This window comes from Plasmodium chabaudi, assembly GCF_900002335.3.
Source record: "Plasmodium chabaudi chabaudi strain AS genome assembly, chromosome: 12".
Taxonomy (NCBI): Eukaryota; Apicomplexa; class Aconoidasida; order Haemosporida; family Plasmodiidae; genus Plasmodium; species Plasmodium chabaudi.
In genome coordinates this window covers 1,325,860-1,346,314 of record NC_030112.2, presented here as the reverse complement: position 1 = coordinate 1,346,314, position 20,455 = coordinate 1,325,860, and the positions used below count along the sequence as shown (strand labels likewise).

The 20,455-nt window shown below is 22.6% G+C and overlaps 7 protein-coding genes across 7 annotated transcripts; 3 read left to right on the top strand and 4 right to left on the bottom strand.

Annotated features, from left to right (window-relative positions):
* Positions 1–787: 787 nt before the first annotated feature.
* PCHAS_1237000 (AFG1-like ATPase, putative) lies at positions 788–3,372 on the bottom strand (the record flags this gene model as incomplete). Its single annotated transcript, XM_016798988.1, has 6 exons — positions 788–854; positions 1,069–1,128; positions 1,211–1,321; positions 1,396–1,467; positions 1,618–2,963; positions 3,115–3,372. The coding sequence occupies 6 exons, from the start codon at positions 3,370–3,372 to the stop codon at positions 788–790; spliced, it is 1,914 nt and encodes a 637-aa protein (XP_016654339.1).
* A 763-nt stretch (positions 3,373–4,135) lies between these two features.
* On the bottom strand, positions 4,136–6,571 carry PCHAS_1236900 (ATP-dependent RNA helicase DDX1, putative; the record flags this gene model as incomplete). Its single annotated transcript, XM_734612.2, has 1 exon — positions 4,136–6,571. One exon carries the CDS (start codon positions 6,569–6,571, stop codon positions 4,136–4,138), a length of 2,436 nt encoding a protein of 811 aa, XP_739705.2.
* Positions 6,572–8,450: 1,879 nt separating this feature from the next.
* Positions 8,451–8,723, top strand: PCHAS_1236800 (conserved Plasmodium protein, unknown function; the record flags this gene model as incomplete). The annotated part of the gene is made up of 1 exon (XM_016798987.1): positions 8,451–8,723. One exon carries the CDS (start codon positions 8,451–8,453, stop codon positions 8,721–8,723), a length of 273 nt encoding a protein of 90 aa, XP_016654338.1.
* A 461-nt stretch (positions 8,724–9,184) lies between these two features.
* PCHAS_1236700 (ribosomal large subunit pseudouridylate synthase, putative) lies at positions 9,185–10,804 on the bottom strand (the record flags this gene model as incomplete). Its single annotated transcript, XM_731002.2, has 2 exons — positions 9,185–10,334; positions 10,470–10,804. The coding sequence occupies 2 exons, from the start codon at positions 10,802–10,804 to the stop codon at positions 9,185–9,187; spliced, it is 1,485 nt and encodes a 494-aa protein (XP_736095.2).
* A 721-nt stretch (positions 10,805–11,525) lies between these two features.
* Positions 11,526–13,076, top strand: PCHAS_1236600 (conserved protein, unknown function; the record flags this gene model as incomplete). The annotated part of the gene is made up of 1 exon (XM_733672.2): positions 11,526–13,076. The coding sequence occupies one exon, from the start codon at positions 11,526–11,528 to the stop codon at positions 13,074–13,076; it is 1,551 nt and encodes a 516-aa protein (XP_738765.2).
* A 1,018-nt stretch (positions 13,077–14,094) lies between these two features.
* Positions 14,095–18,413, top strand: PCHAS_1236500 (zinc finger protein, putative; the record flags this gene model as incomplete). Its single annotated transcript, XM_016798986.1, has 3 exons — positions 14,095–18,099; positions 18,206–18,268; positions 18,354–18,413. The coding sequence occupies 3 exons, from the start codon at positions 14,095–14,097 to the stop codon at positions 18,411–18,413; spliced, it is 4,128 nt and encodes a 1,375-aa protein (XP_016654337.1).
* A 253-nt stretch (positions 18,414–18,666) lies between these two features.
* On the bottom strand, positions 18,667–19,695 carry PCHAS_1236400 (conserved protein, unknown function; the record flags this gene model as incomplete). Its single annotated transcript, XM_734997.2, has 1 exon — positions 18,667–19,695. The coding sequence occupies one exon, from the start codon at positions 19,693–19,695 to the stop codon at positions 18,667–18,669; it is 1,029 nt and encodes a 342-aa protein (XP_740090.2).
* Between the last annotated feature and the right edge of the window lie 760 nt (positions 19,696–20,455).

Genomic DNA, 20,455 nt, shown 5'->3' with positions numbered 1-20,455 from the left:
TAATTTAACTCGTTAACAATATAATTTTTTAATTTCCTTATGTCTATATTTTTTTATTATTTTAATTTTTTAATAAATATTCTTACATTTTTCTTGAAAAAAAAAAAGATATCCTAATTATCATTATACCATAAAATGGATAAAGGAATTATGATATTCTATTTTTACTATTACGTTGTTTTATTTATATAACTTTTTCAAAGCTTATCTTTTTTTATAGTTTAATTTTGTCAATATAATATGCACATACTTATGATACGTAAATGATAAAAATCGTGAGCTATAGAAAGTATAAAAAATAATGGCATTCCTTACTTTTGCTTTTTCTACTTTTTTCATTTCGGTTCCTTTACCCTCAAAATGTGAAGTAAAGTACTTACAAGAAAGTCACCAAAAATTGTATAGTAATAAAATTATAACGATATAGAAAATTTAATAATTATAAAATTTTCAAATAGACAGACAATAAATTCAAAAAAACTTAATATGCCTTAAGACCATAATTATCCCGCCTTTATGTTATTACACAAAGCTTTATGTTTATATATAAAAAATAATTTTAAAGTAATATATTAAAATTTAAACAAAGAATTATTATATAGTTAAATAAAAAAAATATATTTACATAAATTTAAATATATAATAAAAAATAATCGTAATTTATACTCAAATAAAAATGAAAGATATTCATGTCAGTATAAGGAATAAGACCATATTTTTAGCGACAAGAAAGGGAATATAATATTAAAAAATTAAAATTTTTCATATTTAAAATCTTAAATATTTTTCATATACCATTTTCATACAATTTTTTATGCTTTTCCAAATATTCCATTGTACACATATGTTTTATTCTAAAGAAGAAGAAAAAATATTATTATTGAATGTGTATATGCATATATATAAAAATATGCGAAATATTTATATTATTAATTTCGGGAATAAGCTTTATTATGATTTCTTTTCTACGTTATTTAATAAATTTATATTTTATTTTCTAAAATATAATTATGCATATTTGTAAGCACATTTGTATGCAGATTATGTACATGCATTTAGATCAAATACCTAGACAAGGTCCTCATTGAAGCAAATGAATTTTCTTGGGATGTGTCTATTTCATTTTCGCTATAAAAAAAGTTGTAATATTGTGTGCATATATATTATGTAACATTTACAAATAGTTTATGGTTTTATTTTCCCTCCTTACTCAAACAATAGATATGGAATCGGCTTCAATTCGACACCGGAATTTTCTAAATAGTTCAGGCTCTCTTTTATATTAGTTTCATAATTTATAATGTGGAAACATAAAATATTTCTAAAAAAAAAACAAATACAAGCTTGTATATGATCATAATTTAGCTTTTTAAATTATAAATTTTTCTCTCTTACCTTAGGTATTCTATAGGTATATATTCCTTATTAATATTGTAGTTGATTGCGTCAAAAAGCTTGCAACAAATTCTGAAAAAAAAAATATATCATAAATTATACGAAGTGACAAATCGTAATGCTATAGCTAGACATTCGAAATATAAAAAGCAAACATTGTTTATATCAACTTATGTGTGCATGTAAATGTTAATATAATGCATAAGCCATTTTTCAACTTACTCTTGAGATATTCCAAAAGATCGAACAATGTTGATAAATGTGGGTCGATTAAAAGTACCCGATTTTAATTGCTCATCAAAATGGTTTTTAAAATGATTAAAATTGTTAAATTTTTTTTTCATTTTTTCAATTAAATTTTGAAAATCGGAAATAATTGAATTGGTTTGAAAAATTTGAAAAATAGGTATATTACTAAAAAAAAAAACTCTTGTATTTTTTTCATATAATATGTCTATTAAAAGTATAAAGCGTCGCATTTCATTTCCATTAATTTCTTCATTCATTTTTTGAATATCATAAATAAACATAGTATTATTTTGTTTTGATATGGCATTAAATTCGTCTATACTTGAATTTTGGCAACATAAATCTTTAAAAGAAAATATAGCATAATTATTTATATTGTATGGAACAATATATTTTTTATAATTTGATACGAAAATTTTATGATTAATTTTTTCTATATTTTTAATATAGTCTCTACTTTTTTTATATGTATCCATATATTTATTAATACATAATTTTTTTATTTCTTCCATATTTTTAGACGGAATATTATAAACATTATCATTTGAATTACTATTTCTTAAACGAAAATCATGATAATTATCAATCTCATATATATAATTAAATTTAAATAATAATTTTATAAATGGAATAAATCGTTCTCTATTTAACCCATTATGATAAAGGTGTAAAGGATTTCGATTTGAAGAACAAATTAAAATTGTACCTTGATAAAACAAATGCTTAAATAAGGATTTAATAAGCATAGCATCAGATATATGTACTATTTGAAATTCATCAATAAATATTAATTTATATTTTTTACTTATTTTTATTGATATATTTTTTATAGGTTCTTCTGAATTATTTAATTTTTCTTCATGAAAATCCTTATGAATTTGTTGTATAAAATTATGATAATGTATTTTTAATTTACTTATTTTAATTCTATCAAAAACTAAATTTAAAAAATATGTCTTACCCCTACCAACACTTCCATAGACATATATACCTCTTACATATTTTATTCCATTTTCGTTTTCTGCATTTAAACAGTTATTTATATTATTATTGTAAGCATTCTCGCTATCTATACATTCATATCTTAGTTTATTCTCTTTCTTTCCTATTTTTATTTTATTATCAAATATGAAAAAATTATCATCATTTCGTAATTTTCCAAGTTCTTCTTCGCTTTCTTCACATTCCTCTTCCTTATCTTTGTTTCTTTTCTTGTCACTTTTAAATAGTGAGCTAAAAAAGGTTTTCTTCTCTGTATCCTCATTTCCCAATTTGTTTTCAACATGCTGGTAGTAGTTGTTTAGATTGTTTTCGAAGGCCTACGTAAGGGGGAACACACACACATGTACACAGTCATACATAGGTATATAAAAGTGGGTGTTTCAAATATGTAACAGCATATGTACACTCATGTAAATATATATATTCTAAAATAGTAACAGTTAAACTGTTTTATTCTTTTATAAGTACTTGTAAGACTAATATAAGCTTATATTGGAAGGGATCCTTTTCTATTTTTTTTGTTTCCACCAATTTTTGATATAACTCAATAAAGCCTGTATTTCCATTTTTGGGTGTTTCGTTTTTTTTAGTATTAGTATGCTTTTCATTTGATATTGAAAAATTTATATGTTGAGATTTTATAAAAGCACATTGATTTCGGCACACCTTGGATTTGACCCCTATATTATTTTTTAATAGGATTTTGGAATTAAACAAAATATTCATTTTTGTAACACACAAACACAAACACAAATCGAATGAAATTCACGAAAAAAATCTGTCATGTTGCTAGACCAAAACAAAGAATAATAATAAAAAAATTCATATATTATTTAAGCATTGAAATGTGGAGAATAATTTATTTCATATGCTTCCAAATAACATTTTTTTTACAAAATAAAAATAATATATAGTAAAAATTTAATGAAAATAATTATAATTAAAAAATTAAAAAAGTTTTTTTTTAAAATAAATACATAATTTTTAAAAAATAAATATATATCACTAAGAATACTGTAATAACTAATGCACATTCTTTCAAGGCAATATGGTATAGAAGAAAATACAAAAAAAATATATGCTACATAAAATGGGCTACTATTTTTTTAAGATTAAAAATAAGAATGCCTTAATTTTTTAACAGTTTTTTTGTATAATACCTATTTCATACCGTTTTTCACAGTTAGCATACTGAACAACACCTTTAAGCCAGTACTTATTGTGCAAGCATTTAATATTATAGTTATACTACATATGCGTACGAAAACATTCGTTTTTTCTTGTCTCTTCTTAATTTCGTGGAATATGAAAAAGTGAAAAGTACACAGCATATTCTCGAAAATTATGGCACTAACTAAAACACAACAAAATAGAATCATAAAACTACCAAAGCATGCACATGCTTATGCATTTTATGGCATAAGTAAAATATATATATGCATTACAATCATGAAAAAAACGGAAAATGTACCCCTAAATACGTGGCATACTAAATAGCAAAATTCATCAATTCGTAATGTTTGCAGCAGATAGCAGTTTTTAATTTTTTTATGTTTTCTATATTTTGATCAAACATATTTGAAGAATCTGTGTGAATAATATCAGCAAAAATTGAATTCTGATTTTTATTTTGATCTCTTCTACTTTTGTTGTTATTATTTACTAAATTATTTTTTAAATAATTTAATGGGTCAAACAGATTTTCTACATAATAATATTTTGGATCAATGACATGCATAGGTATTTCTAGCATGTCATTAATTGTTTTAATATAATCTGACTCGTTAATATAAATAGTACAACCTTTTTGTTCTTTTAAATTTCGATTATAACAATTTACTCCTCTAGTTGGACAACTATGATACCAAACTTTTTCTTCTTCATTTTCTGAACTTAAAACAATACATAAACTATTTTTTCCATCTCTTCCTACTCTTCCAACTTTATGAAAAAAAGCACTATAATTATCTGACATGGTCATAATAATTAAATATCTTAAGTTTTGAATATCAATACCTCTTGCTGCTACATCAGTACATATTAAAAAACGAATTTCACCTTTTTTAAAAGCATTTAAATTATTTGCTCTTTCATCATTTGACATTTTACCTTTTAATATAGCACATGAATATTTATTTTCTTTTGTTGTTGCTGCTGTACCTTTATATGCTCTACCATCTCCAACACTATTTAAAAAATTATAAACATTATCACAATCTAAATTTGTTCTACAAAATATGATACCATTTTGCATATTAAATACATTTATTATATGTACCAATTTTTTTAATTTATTAATTTTTATATTTAATGATGTTTCTTCTTTTTGGGAAACATTTCTATTTAATACATGTACTTTATCTGTATATTCATATAAATTTGAATAATTCATATTATTCAATTTTTCATTATATATTATATTAGAGTATTCTATTTCTTTATCACTATATTGATTTACTTCTTTACTTTTTACATAATAAATACAAACATATATGTGTGATGGTATTATATTTTTTCCATATTTTAAATCTACAAATATTGGCTTGTTTGTTATTTTATTTATACAGTCTTTTACAGTTTTTTCTTGTAATGTAGCTGAAAAGAAACAAGTTTGAACATTTTGGCTACATTTCATACATGCATCTTTTATTTGAAGAATAGATTTTTCATCACTATTTATAAGTTCATCAGCTTCATCTAAAATTAATAATTTTATATTATTAAGATTTATTGTTTTTTTTTTTATACTTTCAACTAATTTAAATGATGTACCCACAATAATATTACTATATGAACTTGTATTATAAGATCCTTTTTTTTTTCGATCTCCAAAATTCTGTTCCCCACCAACAAGCAATTCTATATTTATAGAATAATTATCAAAACATTCTGAATATGTTAAATAATTATTGTATGTTTGCATAGCTAAGTCCCTTGTTGGGCATACCACTATACAATATAATTTTTTCCGATTATTCTCAACAGATTCGTTAGGATTATTTACCATATGGCTATTCGATTCAATTTTATCAAATGATATTGTTCTTTCGACACCTTTTATATCTGAATCGAAATAAATTTTTCTTTCAGAATTATCATTTTTTATATTGTCACTAAAAATATCATCTAACTCTTTATAATAGGTATTGTCTATATATTTCAAATTTTTAAATTGGAAACTTACATGAAAAGATGTTCCAAATATGTATGGAACAAAAGGTATATCATTATATTTATAAAAAGTTTTAAATGCATTTCCCATAAATTTACCATTCTTTTTAAAAGCAATCATATTTGATCTTTTATTTATTAAACATGTTATTATATCATTTGTTGAAAATGGTTCTCCATATTTTTCTTCTCTACTATTTGTATATTTACAACCATTACTACTATATGTATAATTATATTTTAATGTTTCTTTAATTAATGGACAAAATCCAACATTTATAAAACTCTTATCTAATATCTTTATTTCAAATGCATACATATCACTTTTTATTTCACAATCTACTTTTATTTCTTCATAACAATTTGAACTATTTCGACAAATGCACTCATATTTATCATTATTAATTTGGACTCTCGGATTGTAGTTATTTAAAGATTTTATCACAAATCGGTTCGTTTTATTTTCCTCTATGTTATTATTACTTAATACCATTTCTTTATTATTGCTGTTGTTGTTGTTGTCATTTTTTGAATAAGTCCCAATATTTCTGAACAGTTCATGCACTACTTGTAAAGATGATACAATAAAGCTCATGGTTTTCCCTGTGCCTGTTTCTGCACAAGCACATAAATCACCACCTCCTAAAATTAACGGAATTGATTCTTGCTGAATTGCTGTTGGAAGATCGATTCCATTCTTTTCTAGCATTTCACAAAGCTTGCTATCCAAGCCTAATTCTTCAAAGGCAGACATTCTTCAAACAAATATGGAAAAAAATAAATAAAATAAAAACAGAGAACAGTATAAACTACTTTATTATTTGTGCATACTATATTTTCTCCTTATAATCAGGTGAACAAATTGTTGAATAATTACATAATTTTATAATGTCTGCCTAAAATATTGTTTAGCTTTACTATTTTTAGGCTCAAATAATATTGGAAACAATGTAAATATGGATAAAAATAAATGACACACTACAACATATGAAAGGGTTGTTGCTGTTTTTTAATCAAATTTATATCCATATGTATGTGAATACTTACAATACATATCCTTTTTAACTTAAAAAATTTATTTTAAAAAAAATATGAAATTTTCACTATTCAATATAAAAACTTTGTATTTTATGCAAAGGTTGGAAAAAAAAATACGTGTTTACCCATTTACAAAAAGCGTGTGTTTAGCTAGCTATTCTTGTAAGGGACCCACAATTTTTTTTTTAATTCATGTAATTATTTAAATATAAATAAGCAGCATATTAAATATACCATTTTACCTTAAGAAATTATTTCAATTTTAATATGAATTTTTATTTAATTTAATTCATTTAAAACTGTAAATCTTATAGAAAAGGTGGTGAGATATATTAAGAGAAATATCTTTTCCAACATTTTCGTCATTAATATTAGTTTGCATATATATATGTGCATATTATGTATAACTCTCTACATATGTATATATTTTTTTGGGGGGCACTTAATTATAAATTTACAAAAATTAAAACTATAATTAATTACTTTTTTTATTTATCATAATATTTTTTTTCATTTTATTCAAATGGCAAATTGTAGAATTGTTCAAAGTTAAAAAAAATGGTATTCTAAAAATGTATACTTATGTATAAGTGAAATAAAGAAATATATTTTAAAAATAATTGATGCTCTTATCAATCTATATTTTCCATGGTCTATTTTTTTGTCATATAATTATTATTCAATTAAGTTAGTTGGTTCGAATCATTCAAAATATATACTCGTTTTATATTATTGTATAAAGTTGATAAATACATATAATATGCATATATTAATGCGAAGGTGTATATATTGAGACAACAGATCTTATATAGTTTAATCTAATATAAGCCTTAAACCCTATTTTTTTTATTTACCTCATTATATATATAATAAAACTGGTTAATAATATTTTACTTATTATGAAATATGTTATATCTTAGTTTTGGGTTTTATAATTATGACATTTTTAAGTTTCTTTAACTATCGTAATGAAAAATTATTTGGGTATAATATAAATAGTTTTAATATATAGCTTATTATTGTATAAGAATAAAGAGTGTAAGAAATATAAAATATGGGCACAACCTTTTACAAAATTTAATCATGTTTGCAATAACAGTATTACATTAATATTTGTAAAAATTAAATAAAACAAAAACCGTAATATACAACACTTGAAATGCAAAATCACAACTTTGTGTGTATTGCATGCATGAAAAAAAAAATCTGAATTATAATGAAATAAACAATTTTATGCGGCATTTTTTTTAACCCCCTTCTGAGTTGTTTCATTTTTGTAATAATTATTTATTACACATTATGAGGATTGGCTAGTATTAAAAAAATAAAAAAGGTAGACAATCACTTTTTTTTTATCTATTAAAGTATGAGCCATAATATGTAGAAAATTATATTAAAGATCAATATTCACAATTTTGTCTTTTCACACATGTTTTTTATGTTTTTATTTGTCTCTACAATTATGACCATATTTTATGTTACCATCGCTATTACTGATAAATAAAAACAGGAAAACGGCATATTCTATCTATGCATATTTGATGATATAGCAATCATAAATATATATATTTATTTCGAAATCGATATATATAAAAATGAAGCCTATTATTTTAAAAAGTAATTATTCAGAATTTAATTTAAAAGAGGGAGTAGCATTTTCCAGTGATGATACTACAGATACTGCTTTTACAAAAATAAAATCAAATAAAGGTCATAAAAATAAAAATTCAAATTTATATTTTATTTCTAAAAATATAAATACAAAAGGAAAAAAAAAATTCCAAGATTTATCGATCCTAGATGATTTCAAACTTATACTATTTGGATGCATGGGAATGAGGACATACAAAATGGTCTATTGTTTTTAAAACTGGAACAAAATACAAAGAAATAAATCGTTTTAAATTCATTCATAGTTATATTAGAAAATATATATACATTCATATGTGTATATGCAATAAGCTGAACAGTATTATATAATCTATTATGTTTACATATATGTATTCATTATCCCTATGTAAACAGCCAAATATGCATAAATTATTTGCATTTTTTTAATTCTTTTTTATTACAGTATATATTTTGTATCCATTTTGCACAGTTGAATTTATTACTTTAAAACAAATTTGATTGATCTATATGTTAATGTGAGAACAGCTTAAAGAAAATTACCAAATGGTATTAAATAATCATCGTTATTATTAGTACATAAAAAAATAAGAATAGTTGCATGGAAATATAAACAAAAAAATAATTTAAAAAGTATATTATAAAAATTATGTTTAAAATGTTTTAGACAAAAGAATTGGAGTCGTTTTTTAAAAAATCGTTACCCCCAATTAAACTTATTGACACTATCATGAATGTCATCAAACAAATCATTTGGGTTTTTATATTTATCATTTTTAACCGAATAAATACTATTTTTATCGATCAATTTGTTATTTATAAATGTTTCTGTTACATCAACTTGCTCGATATTCTCAGGCTTTAAATCTATGGAATGGTCTTCATTATTTTTTTTTTCAATTTTTTCAAAGTTTTCAAAACTTTCGGATTTCTCCTGTCTTGAATTTTCAAGGATTAAAGAGTTGTGTAGCAAAGCATCATATGCATATTTTTCTTTTTTTAATTTCCTATCCACTTTTTGAATATTTTTATTAATATTTTTAACATTATAATTAATAAAATCCTGATTAATCAAATAATTATTTTTTAAAAAACAGTCATCAAAGGTTCGTGGCTTTTCATTTACAAATTCACTTAATACATCATCACATATTATATAATCTTTATCAAATATTTTCTGTTCTAAATTATTTATATTTTCACTTTTATTTAATTTATTTTCTACTTTTATATTTTCATTTTTTATTATGATCCAACAATGTAACATCATCCTTTCTGCATCAATTCTTTTTTTTACATATTTTTCCACATTAAATTTTTCACTATTAATACCTTCAATACTCGTTCCATCATTTTTATTATTTACACAACCTGTACTGTTATAATTATTAGTAATGTTTTTACCTGAACTGTTAATATAATTAATTTTATATTTATTTTCAATCATATCTTCAAAATAGGTTTCATCTCCAACTATTCCACTACCTAAGCATATGGAATGTAATCTTAATTGATGTCTTCTTCCTGTGATTGTTCGAAGTTCACATAAAGTAACTTTTTCATTTTCTAAATATGTATGCTTATATGGGTAAATTAAACTATAACAATATTTTCCAGTATCATAATAATCATTATAATTATAACATAATTTCATCTTAAATTCATTTTTAACTTTACTTATTGGAACATTTATATGTAAAACATCAAGTGGTAAATGCCCATATAACATAGCTAGATATATCTTGCTTATATTCTTACTTTCAATATTGTAATTTAAAATATTTGAGCTTAATTTATCTTTCGCTATAATTAAAAGTCCACTTGTAGCATAATCCAATTGTCCACACATTCTGCAAGAGGAATGTTAAAAAAAAAAAATAAAATATGTTGCACACAAAATTAGCTACATTATTCACACCTTTCTAAAAATATGTACATGCATATTTTTTAAAATCACCATAAACTATAATCTATTATATGCCTACCTGAATGTGTTTAAATCCCTTTTTTTTCGAAGCAGTGTTTCTACAGACGGATAAATATCATCAAGTTTCCCTTTCTCTAATTTAATATCATATGGTTTATTTACAACTAAGAAAAAATCATTTTCATATTCTATTTTTAAATCATGGCCTTTGTAGCTTTTGTATAATGGTGTAGTATTTTCCATAACTACATTATTTTGCTCCTTCATATTTCCACATTTATAATTATTAAAATTGCTTCTTCCTAATCGGAATACACTCCTTTTTAATTTTAATTGAATAATTTGCTCTCTGTGATGTCTTGATATATTATTAAATATTTTACTAAAAATCATTTTATTTTTTTTTTTTAATTCTCATTGTTTTGGCTACCTCCTGACTTGTTCATAATTTTGTTAAAAAAATTGTATATATATAATTACCGCTTGTTATAAAACCTGCGGCAGTTATAGATTTGTATGGATAAATATATAAATATAGTACCCCCTTTCAAGTTAATATATCATACTAATTTTTATATTCTTTAAGAGATAAGTTCAAGTTTCCACATTTTTCTCTATATTCCCAAATTGTAATAATATTTTTTTTTTGTGCTGTCGATTTTTTTTTCTTCGGAGCATTTCACAATTTTTTAAAATAGTATGCATATTGGCTTGCATTCATTTTGTTTTATTATTTTTACTTTATTAATATGGCATAGAACAGATTCACTATATTCCACAATTATTTACAAAAACCCATCGTGTATCAAAATTTACACATAAAATATATGCAAATATCTTTGTTTATTCGCAAATTGGTGTAGTGGCACGTAATAATGTTAGCCCATGCTTAGGAGAAAATATTATCAAAAATTATGGTATTGAAAAAAAAATTTTAATTAATGCTATATAATATAATCCAGCTGTATAATACTATAAAGTCGAATATTATTAAAATATACTGATTAATTTATAGCTTGAAAAGCGCGATTGTGAAGGTGAAAAAAAAACATACTAAATATGCGAAGGGAAAAGGCATCAAATTAAAAGTGTTATATGACACAATTTGAAGATTATGTCAAAAATCCAAATATTTTTTCTTATTCTTTTCATTTTTTTGAAAGTAATAAAATGTAAAAAGAGTAGAAAACAAATATACTCCGGTTTTGTGAGTGTATATAATAATGATAGTATATTTTCCCCCTTCAATCGAAAACATATAATAGGTGTGTCAAGAAATGACGAAGGAAAAAAACGCTACCTAAAATACAGTAATAATAATAGCATAAGCAAAGACAAGGGTCTTGGAAATTTGAGTTGGCAAACTGTAGGATGGAAAAAAATTCATAATAGAAAAAAAAATATATCTATGCAAAACGAGAAATACAATGATGATAGAGATCTTACTAACAATTTGAACGATAACAATAGTAGCAACATATTAAGCGAAATAAATAAAAATGTCAATGACGAACATAACCTGGATGGTGTAAATTATAATAATGTAGATATTAATAATGAGGATAAAGAAGTGATTGCAAGTAAAGTCGAAAATCAAAAAAATGAATTTATTCAAAAAGTCAAATTGCCAATTATAGGAACACAACTAAAACCATCAGGAGGTTTTGCAAAAGAAATTTTAAGCATAATAAGAGAAAGCAATGATTATATTAATATTGTTAATGAAGAAATTATTCAAGAAAAACTTGATAAAAAAATCAAAGGTGATGATTTATCATTTTTCGATACAGAGGATACATTAGAAAAACATGAAATAAAATATTTACAAAAGGTGTATGATAATAATCATGTTTTAAATATATATAATTTTCTTTTAGTATGGAAAGAAAAAAAAAATATTGATCTTTCTGTTTTTGTTTCAAAAATTACAGAAAATTCTAATCTACTTCCAGGTGAAAGAACAGTTATTAAATTTACTGAAATTGAAAAAATACAATTTTTAAAAAAGATACGAAAAAATAAAAATGTATGTATTGCTATGATTTTTGTTGATAATAAAAATCAAAATAATGATAATAATGATGAAGCAGCTGTTAATCATAATATGTTTCCCATTGGTATTATATCACATCCTTTAGATATTTCTTTGCTTGATACATGTGGAGAAATATCTGTTTTAAATTTATACAGATTTAAAGTTAATAGTTATAATGTTACAGATACCGATTTTATGGTTAACGCTGAACTTTTTGTTGATAATAATAAAGCTCTTAAAAATTATGACTTAACACATGAAAACAAAAAAGTTATTATGAATTTATATGATAAATTATTAGAACTGAAAATTAAATATAATGAAAAAATTGGACAAAAACAAGAAAATGAAAAACTTAAACATTTAGAAAAAATAACTGAACGAATTGATGAATATGTTAATGTTCTAAATATAAATAAATCAATTGATTTTAAAAATAATGGAAATTTAAACTTTTATACTTCTCTATATTTGGAATATTTCTCTTTTCTCCCATTAGACATACATGCAAATATACAAACAAAACTTCAAATGATGTACACCGATGATACTGAATTACGTTTACACACTGTCAAGACATATTTAATGCAGCTCTATGATGATTTAAAGGAAAAGTTAAAAGGGCTATAAAAAATTAAAATAAATGAATAAGGATATGGTTTGATAAAAGCCAATAAATTATACTTTACACTTTTGCAAAATTTTTAGTAGACTCATACATAATTCGTATAGCACTCTTAGACATGTACCCAAAAAAGCTAAGTGGAAATATTTATAAAAAAATTGTCATCATTTGACAAATTTATCACTTATACAGTCTTTATAAAATGTGTGGTACATGACAAGCACAGGAACATGCTTCCCCCTTTCACATTTACAATCCTTTTCGTTTGTTTTATAACAACATTTTTTTGTGTGTCATTATGTTTCAATTTATTTCCTATTTCTCTTTTTTTTATTTTTAAAATATGTTATTCATTATACATATAATTTAATTGTACATAACAAAACGGAAAAATATGACGAAATATGCCCAAAGCGATATATTATTATGCATTTACTTCTTTTTTGACGTACAATTTTTTTTATATATAGATATAATGCATATAATATATTTTTAGATTTTATTTTTGTTTTATCTATGATGTTATATTGTAAACTATTTTATTAATACATGTAAAATTTAATATGGCTACATATTTTTTTTTTTTTTAAATACATAGAAAATTTTGATGCTGTATAATATATAAGCAAGCTTGTATATGCTTTTGAAATATTAAAAATAAAAATTATTAAACCTATACAAATTTATTTTTATATCTATAGTATTATATTTGTAAATATAATTTTTTTTGAATATACTACTATATAAGATTATTTTTATTTGCTATATAAAAAGCAATATTTAATATGTGGAAATAATGTAAACTTATAGTATGACCATATACAAATTATACTTATAAGCCTTTTATTTTTATAATTTTCCATTTATCAAATATATTCTAAATTATGATACTTATATTATTTGATCATATTTAAAATAGAAACTCATGTATTATTCAAATATTTATTTCCTTATGTTACACCATATTTGAGATTTCTGTTTACAATACAATCGACATACATTTTGTTTTTCTTTTTTTTTCAAATGAATAAAAGCAAAAAAAAAGAAAAACTTAAGAGGAAAAAAAAACACACAAATTCTAATTTAAATCTATGCAATGAGATAAATGATGGATTTACTAAAAATGCGGACAAATCACCAAGTCACAAAAAAGAAATATCCAATAATGCTAACCAACTAGGAAGTATAAAAAATGATAACTCGAACATTTCCGAAAATGACCAATGCGCAAGTAAAGAAGAAAAAAAAGTTTCACAAAAAATTGATCCCCTGGATAAGCATGTGCACACCATTAAAATGGAAATGAACATGGAAAAGAATGGTGAAGAAGAAAATTGCAAAATCAGTAAAACAGCGAATCCAAAAACTAATCCTGAATTAAGCATATCTCAAAAGGAAGCTCCCACAATTCGAATAAACAATTTTGAAGTAAACACTGATGGAGCTACAAATGCAGAAAAAGAAAACAAACTTGGTGATATAGAAACAGAAATATTAAAAAATATAGAAAGTAAAAAAGGGGAACCATCTGTAGAAGAAATGCAAAAGAAAGATAATTATAAAGTTAATAAAGATGATATATATAATTTGATAAACCTAAATAATATGGAAGAAGTAGAGAAAAATCTAAACCTTATATTTCCTTCGATAAATTTTGATAATAATAAATTAGGAACCATAGGAAATACAAAAAATGAGGACAACAAATTTGAAGAAGAAATAAACAAAGAAATAAGCAAATTTCAAAAAGATATTAAAGATGTTTATTCATGTAATAACATCAAAAAAGGAATAAAAAAAAGTAAATGTGTAAATTATGAACAAAATAGGAACCGATTAAATTCCACATGTGATACTAATTTAAAAAATAAAAAAAATATATTTATAGAAAATGAATTTATTAACTTTTCAGAGATACTAATTAAGGGAAATAGTTTTCTTAATTTGAAAAAAAAAATTATAAAGAAAAATAAAAAACGGAAAAAAAAAAAAAATAAAACGAAACTAAGAACACAAAATTATAAGTTAGTAAAAGAATTGTGTTTATCCGATGGCACATATGCAAAAGGAATAAGACAAAAACAAAGAAGAAATGAAAAAGGGACAAGCAAATATTACATATTTGAATATAGCTGTGGTAATACAAAAATACAATCTATCACTGGTTATATCATATGTTACAAGAATTACGAATTCTATAAAAATAGCAATACAAAATATTTAAAAAATAATAAGTGTATAAATATATGGGGAAATGGCATAAACATTTCAAGGATAGATCAAAAAAAAGAAAACATATTTGAAATAGATAAATATAAAAATCACAATTTTAATAATAACAAAATAATGAACGCTAATTCAGTAAATGAAAAAAATATTTCAGTCTTACTATGTGTTAATGTTTCAAATTGTATATCCCCTTCTGCTTTTTTAGAACTGTTATATCCGTGTGATAATTTTATATTTTTTTTAAAAGTTTTAAATAAAAAATGTTATGAAGAATATATGATATATTTCTTAACATTTAGTATTTATACAAAACAAATTCTGAAAAAAGCTAAAAAAATATCCTTTTTTAATATGAAAAAAAAAAAAAAATTAAAAATATATATTGTTAAAGGAATTACAATGAATGTAACTTCATGCATTACTAGAAATGCAAATCCCGATTCTTACATTAAGACAAAAAAATTTTATAACATCGATTTGGAAAATAAAACAATGTGTACAAACAACAACATGAATGATCATAATAATATTGAAAAGTTACAATCAATGTCAAATACAAATTTGATCAATCCATTTTATCTAATATCACAAAATAAATTTCAACTATCATGTGCTGTATGTCTAGAACCTTTATATTCAGAAAATTTAAACAAAATTATTTCCCACATCTTTAATTTTAGTTTTCAAAAAAAAACGGTATACCTAAGCCAAAAAATAAGTGCTTCAAAAACTAAAGGCAATACAGACGATTCTTTATTTAGTAATATAAATTGTGAATTCAACACTGCTAGTAAAATTAAAAAAATTAAAAACAACCCATGTAGTAGTTCTATGAGAGAGGAAAAAACGAGTCATGATATAAAAAGCGAAACCTCCAAAGTAAAAAAAAATAACATCAGCGATTACAATAGCAAATGCAGTAGCAAAACGGATGCTGCTCCGCCTTCTATTTCGCCAAGTGCTAACACTCTTTATAATAATATTTTTCTTGAGAATTACAAAACAAATGATAAACACAGTAGGAATAATAAAGAAGAAAATAAATTTCAAAACTATCCTCCAAACTATTATTATAACAATCTTAATGCATTAAATAATTATAATTTGAATGAATATGAATATTACTTATCTGTTACAAATCTTATAAATAGTATGCAAAATAAATATAATAGCCAAATAAAGAGAGAAAGAAAAAAAAGTGATATTATAAATGATAAAGATAGGATCAAAATTTTTAATAATGTTCCTATAAATATATTATGTAGTCATATATTTCATTCGAATTGTTTGAAGAAATGTTGTTTTACTTCCTGTCCGATATGCCGATATAAACAATATAATTATGAAATAGCTAATTGTGATATTTGCAAAAAAAATTACAATTCCAAAATATGTCTATCTTGTGGTTTTATTGGATGTTCCTTTAATTATGATCAAATTGTTAAAATTAAGAAAAAAAAAATTAAAGAAAAAAAACAGCTTTTAAAAAAAAAAAAAATTTTAATAAAAAATATATCTTACATTTTCACCAAAATAATTAAATCCTTTATGCCAATATATAATAACATCATTTTATCTCTATATTATAAAAGTAAAATAAAATGTGCATATAAAATACGAAATAAACAAGCATGTGGAAATAAAAGAAAAAAAAATAAATACCTTTCCACTAACTATAATAACAAACAAACGAAATATATCACATATTATTCGGAAAGTCATAATGAAAATAAAAAAATATATAGCCCTAATAATTGCACACAAAATGAAGAAACAACAAATGATTCTCTATTAGTATTATCAAGTAGTGACAATATATATATGAATAATTTAAAAAAATTTTCTAAATATATTTATATAGGAAAATCAGCTAACAAAAAAAAGAATGTTTCATATTATTTTTCCCAAAGCATAAATAAATGCATAATTAAGAAGGGCAATAAAAAAAAAGCTATTAGTAAATCCAAGTTACAAACTAATTTTGATAATACTAATGGCATACAGGCCAATGATAAAAAAGAAATTCTTGATGGGAGCATCAAAAAAAGTAAAATAAACAAAGAGGTGAATAAAAGTAGCATAGACGATAGGAACATGAAAAAAATGTGTGTTGTAGAAAACAATCGGAACATTGTAATTGTAGAAAAATATAGAAAAGGTTTCTTAAAAAAAAAAAAAAAAAAAATTAAAGATCATGCAAAAAATCACTTTTACCAAACACAACATAACTATTTTTTTGATGTTAAAAAGAATTCAGTTTATGATTATAGTAGTGATATATATATAAGAAAATTAATAAATTTAAAAATTCAAAATAAAAAATTTAAAAATATATATACAGGGAATATATATACAAATGGAAATAATACAAGCCCAAATGAAGAAATTATAAATAAAAAAAATATTATATTATATATATACGATTTTAATCAATTATTAACTGCCTTATTAGAAAGCCAAAAAAATAGTTTTTTATCATGCATATATGATTTAAAAATAAATTATGAAAATATTAATTTGGACAATTTAAATGATATTAATAAATGTGTTAAAGAAATATATATTTTACAAGAAAAAAATAATAATCTAAAAAATGAAATAAAAAAAAAAATTAATACACTTATGGATAAAATAAAAACAAATACTGATTTATCTCGTGAACTTAAAAATGTGGAAACGATCAATGAAAAGTTGTGTGCAGATCAAAGAAAACAAATAAATAATTATGATTTAAAAAACGAGAGAAAAAAAAATATTATCAAAGAAAAGCAGCAAATAATAAAGGAGTTAAACAAACAGGTAATTTCCTATCGACCTATATATTTTTCCATATTCCTCATTGTTCATTTATCAAAGCATATATCTATCTACATATTGCATATGCCTACTTATTCCTGCTATTTAGATAACCGACTTGAATTTCCACAAGCTAGTCTCTTCAAAATTTTCTCAAAACTCAGAAATAACGGTAATGCTAAAAAATTGATACCATATAAATTTGATTATGCTAAATATTTGGCACTTATTCATGTTATTTTATTTTTTTTTTTTAGAATTCTTCTTTTATGATTGGAGAAAAAATAACAAATAAAAGCCGATTTAAAAAACGATAACATTTGATGAGTCATTCATATTTTATATTTATAATGTCTATATAATTTTTTTGTGTGCATATATATATGTTATTTTTTAAGTTTTAAATAATACCGTTGTTTGTGTATATATATTATTATATGTTCTTTAATTTGATTTATGCATATTGCTTCCACTGATTTATATTGTACAAGCATATATGCACACCTTTATTAGTAAAGTATAGACAAATTACCATAAAGGTTGCCTTTAGAATTTATTTTATAATTTTTATCAATTTGGATTTTGATTCAAAAACCAATGAGCATTTTTTTTTCGAATTTTATTTTTTGTTTGTTTTAAACTTTTTTCTTCCAACAAAATTAACTTTTTATAATTTTCATTAAATGATTTATTTTGAAAAAATATTGGTAATAAATCTTGGATGTTATATTTCTTTAAGTTTAAATTTATACGTGAATAATACGGGACATTATTATTTGCTTTATTATTATATATTTCTTTTAATTGTTTTTCGATTTTTCGACCTAGTGTCTTTTCCTTACCATCACATTTCTCAACTTGCTCATCAATACCTTCAATCACATTTCTAAAACAATTTCTTAAAAATTCAGATTGTAATAAATATTCACCCGGATAAAACCAATTTATATTACACTTAACTGATGTTTCATTTGTCATAGACGATAAAATAATATTAAAAATAATATTTATATTAAAATGTGTAATATTATAAAAATAAAAATTATATTTATATTTTTCAAAAACATAATGTCTTAATGCATATTTATATTTAAATGGCGATTTTAAATAAGTATATCTATATTGTTCTCTTTTCCCCCTTATACCAATTAATTCGTTTATTTTATATTTTAAAACATATTTCTTTTTATTACTACATTCATTTTTACTATCATTTTTGATATCACTAGTGTTAATATTTTCACCAAGCCCTTGCTCTATATTTATTTCATTTTTTTTTTTTTTATCAGCCAAATTTATTTCTGCATTTTTATCGCTATACAAATTTAAAGGGCTAATTAAATTTATAATTTCTTCAACATTTTTATCAACCTTTACATTGTAACTGTTGCTTGTATTATTTATTATTTCATCTTCTTCATTTGCATGGTATACTATATTATGGCAACAATAATTATTATATGTATATATATTATTTTTTAAATTTTCAATAGTTTTTTTCATTTCATTTCGCCTTCTACATATGTAAGTAATCTTTATATATTTCATAAAATAGCTATCTATCCCCATTTTGCTTAACAAATGAGAGAAACAAAACATAAAATAACACGACACCCCTACATAATAGTTATTCCTAAATCAAAACAAAAATGTGTCAAAATAAATGCATATATATCCCCTATTATTCCAAAAATTCGTGGGATGTCCTTAAAAACTAAATTTTTTGTTACACCTTTTTAGTGACCTAGTGTATTTCCCATTTCGATGAATTAAAAAAAAAAAATTTATTTGTTAATAATATTTTATGATATATTAGCTAGCTGTTCATATATTTTATGCTAAAATTTGTTATTAACAAAATGGTAAATATATTTTTTACATTCTCAACAATTTTATGCACTTATAAAAGCGTAAATTAAAAATAATCGAAATAAAATAGGAACGTTGAATTATAAATGGCGGTCACTCGTAATTATCATTTTTAAGGAGTGAAATAATTAATTGATTAATTAATTAAATAAATAAAATAAATATATAATACCTTTTAGCTAGCTATTTTGTTTAACAGCTTGTAAAATAAATTACTATTACCACATTTCTAATTTTTTAACACATATAAGTGTAAATATTTATGCATATGCCCTTATAAATTATATCCATAGACATTGGGAAGTTCTTTTTGGGTATTAAATGGTTATGTCGAAAAAATGGAAATACATATAGAAAGGTCAAAAAATAAGCCAAAAAATGCATTTTCAAAACTTAGCAACATACGAAATAATTCCATTTAATAAATTCATTTAGTTTTGTGTACTATATATGGTATCCCTTTGAAATTCTCATGAAAATTATATAATGT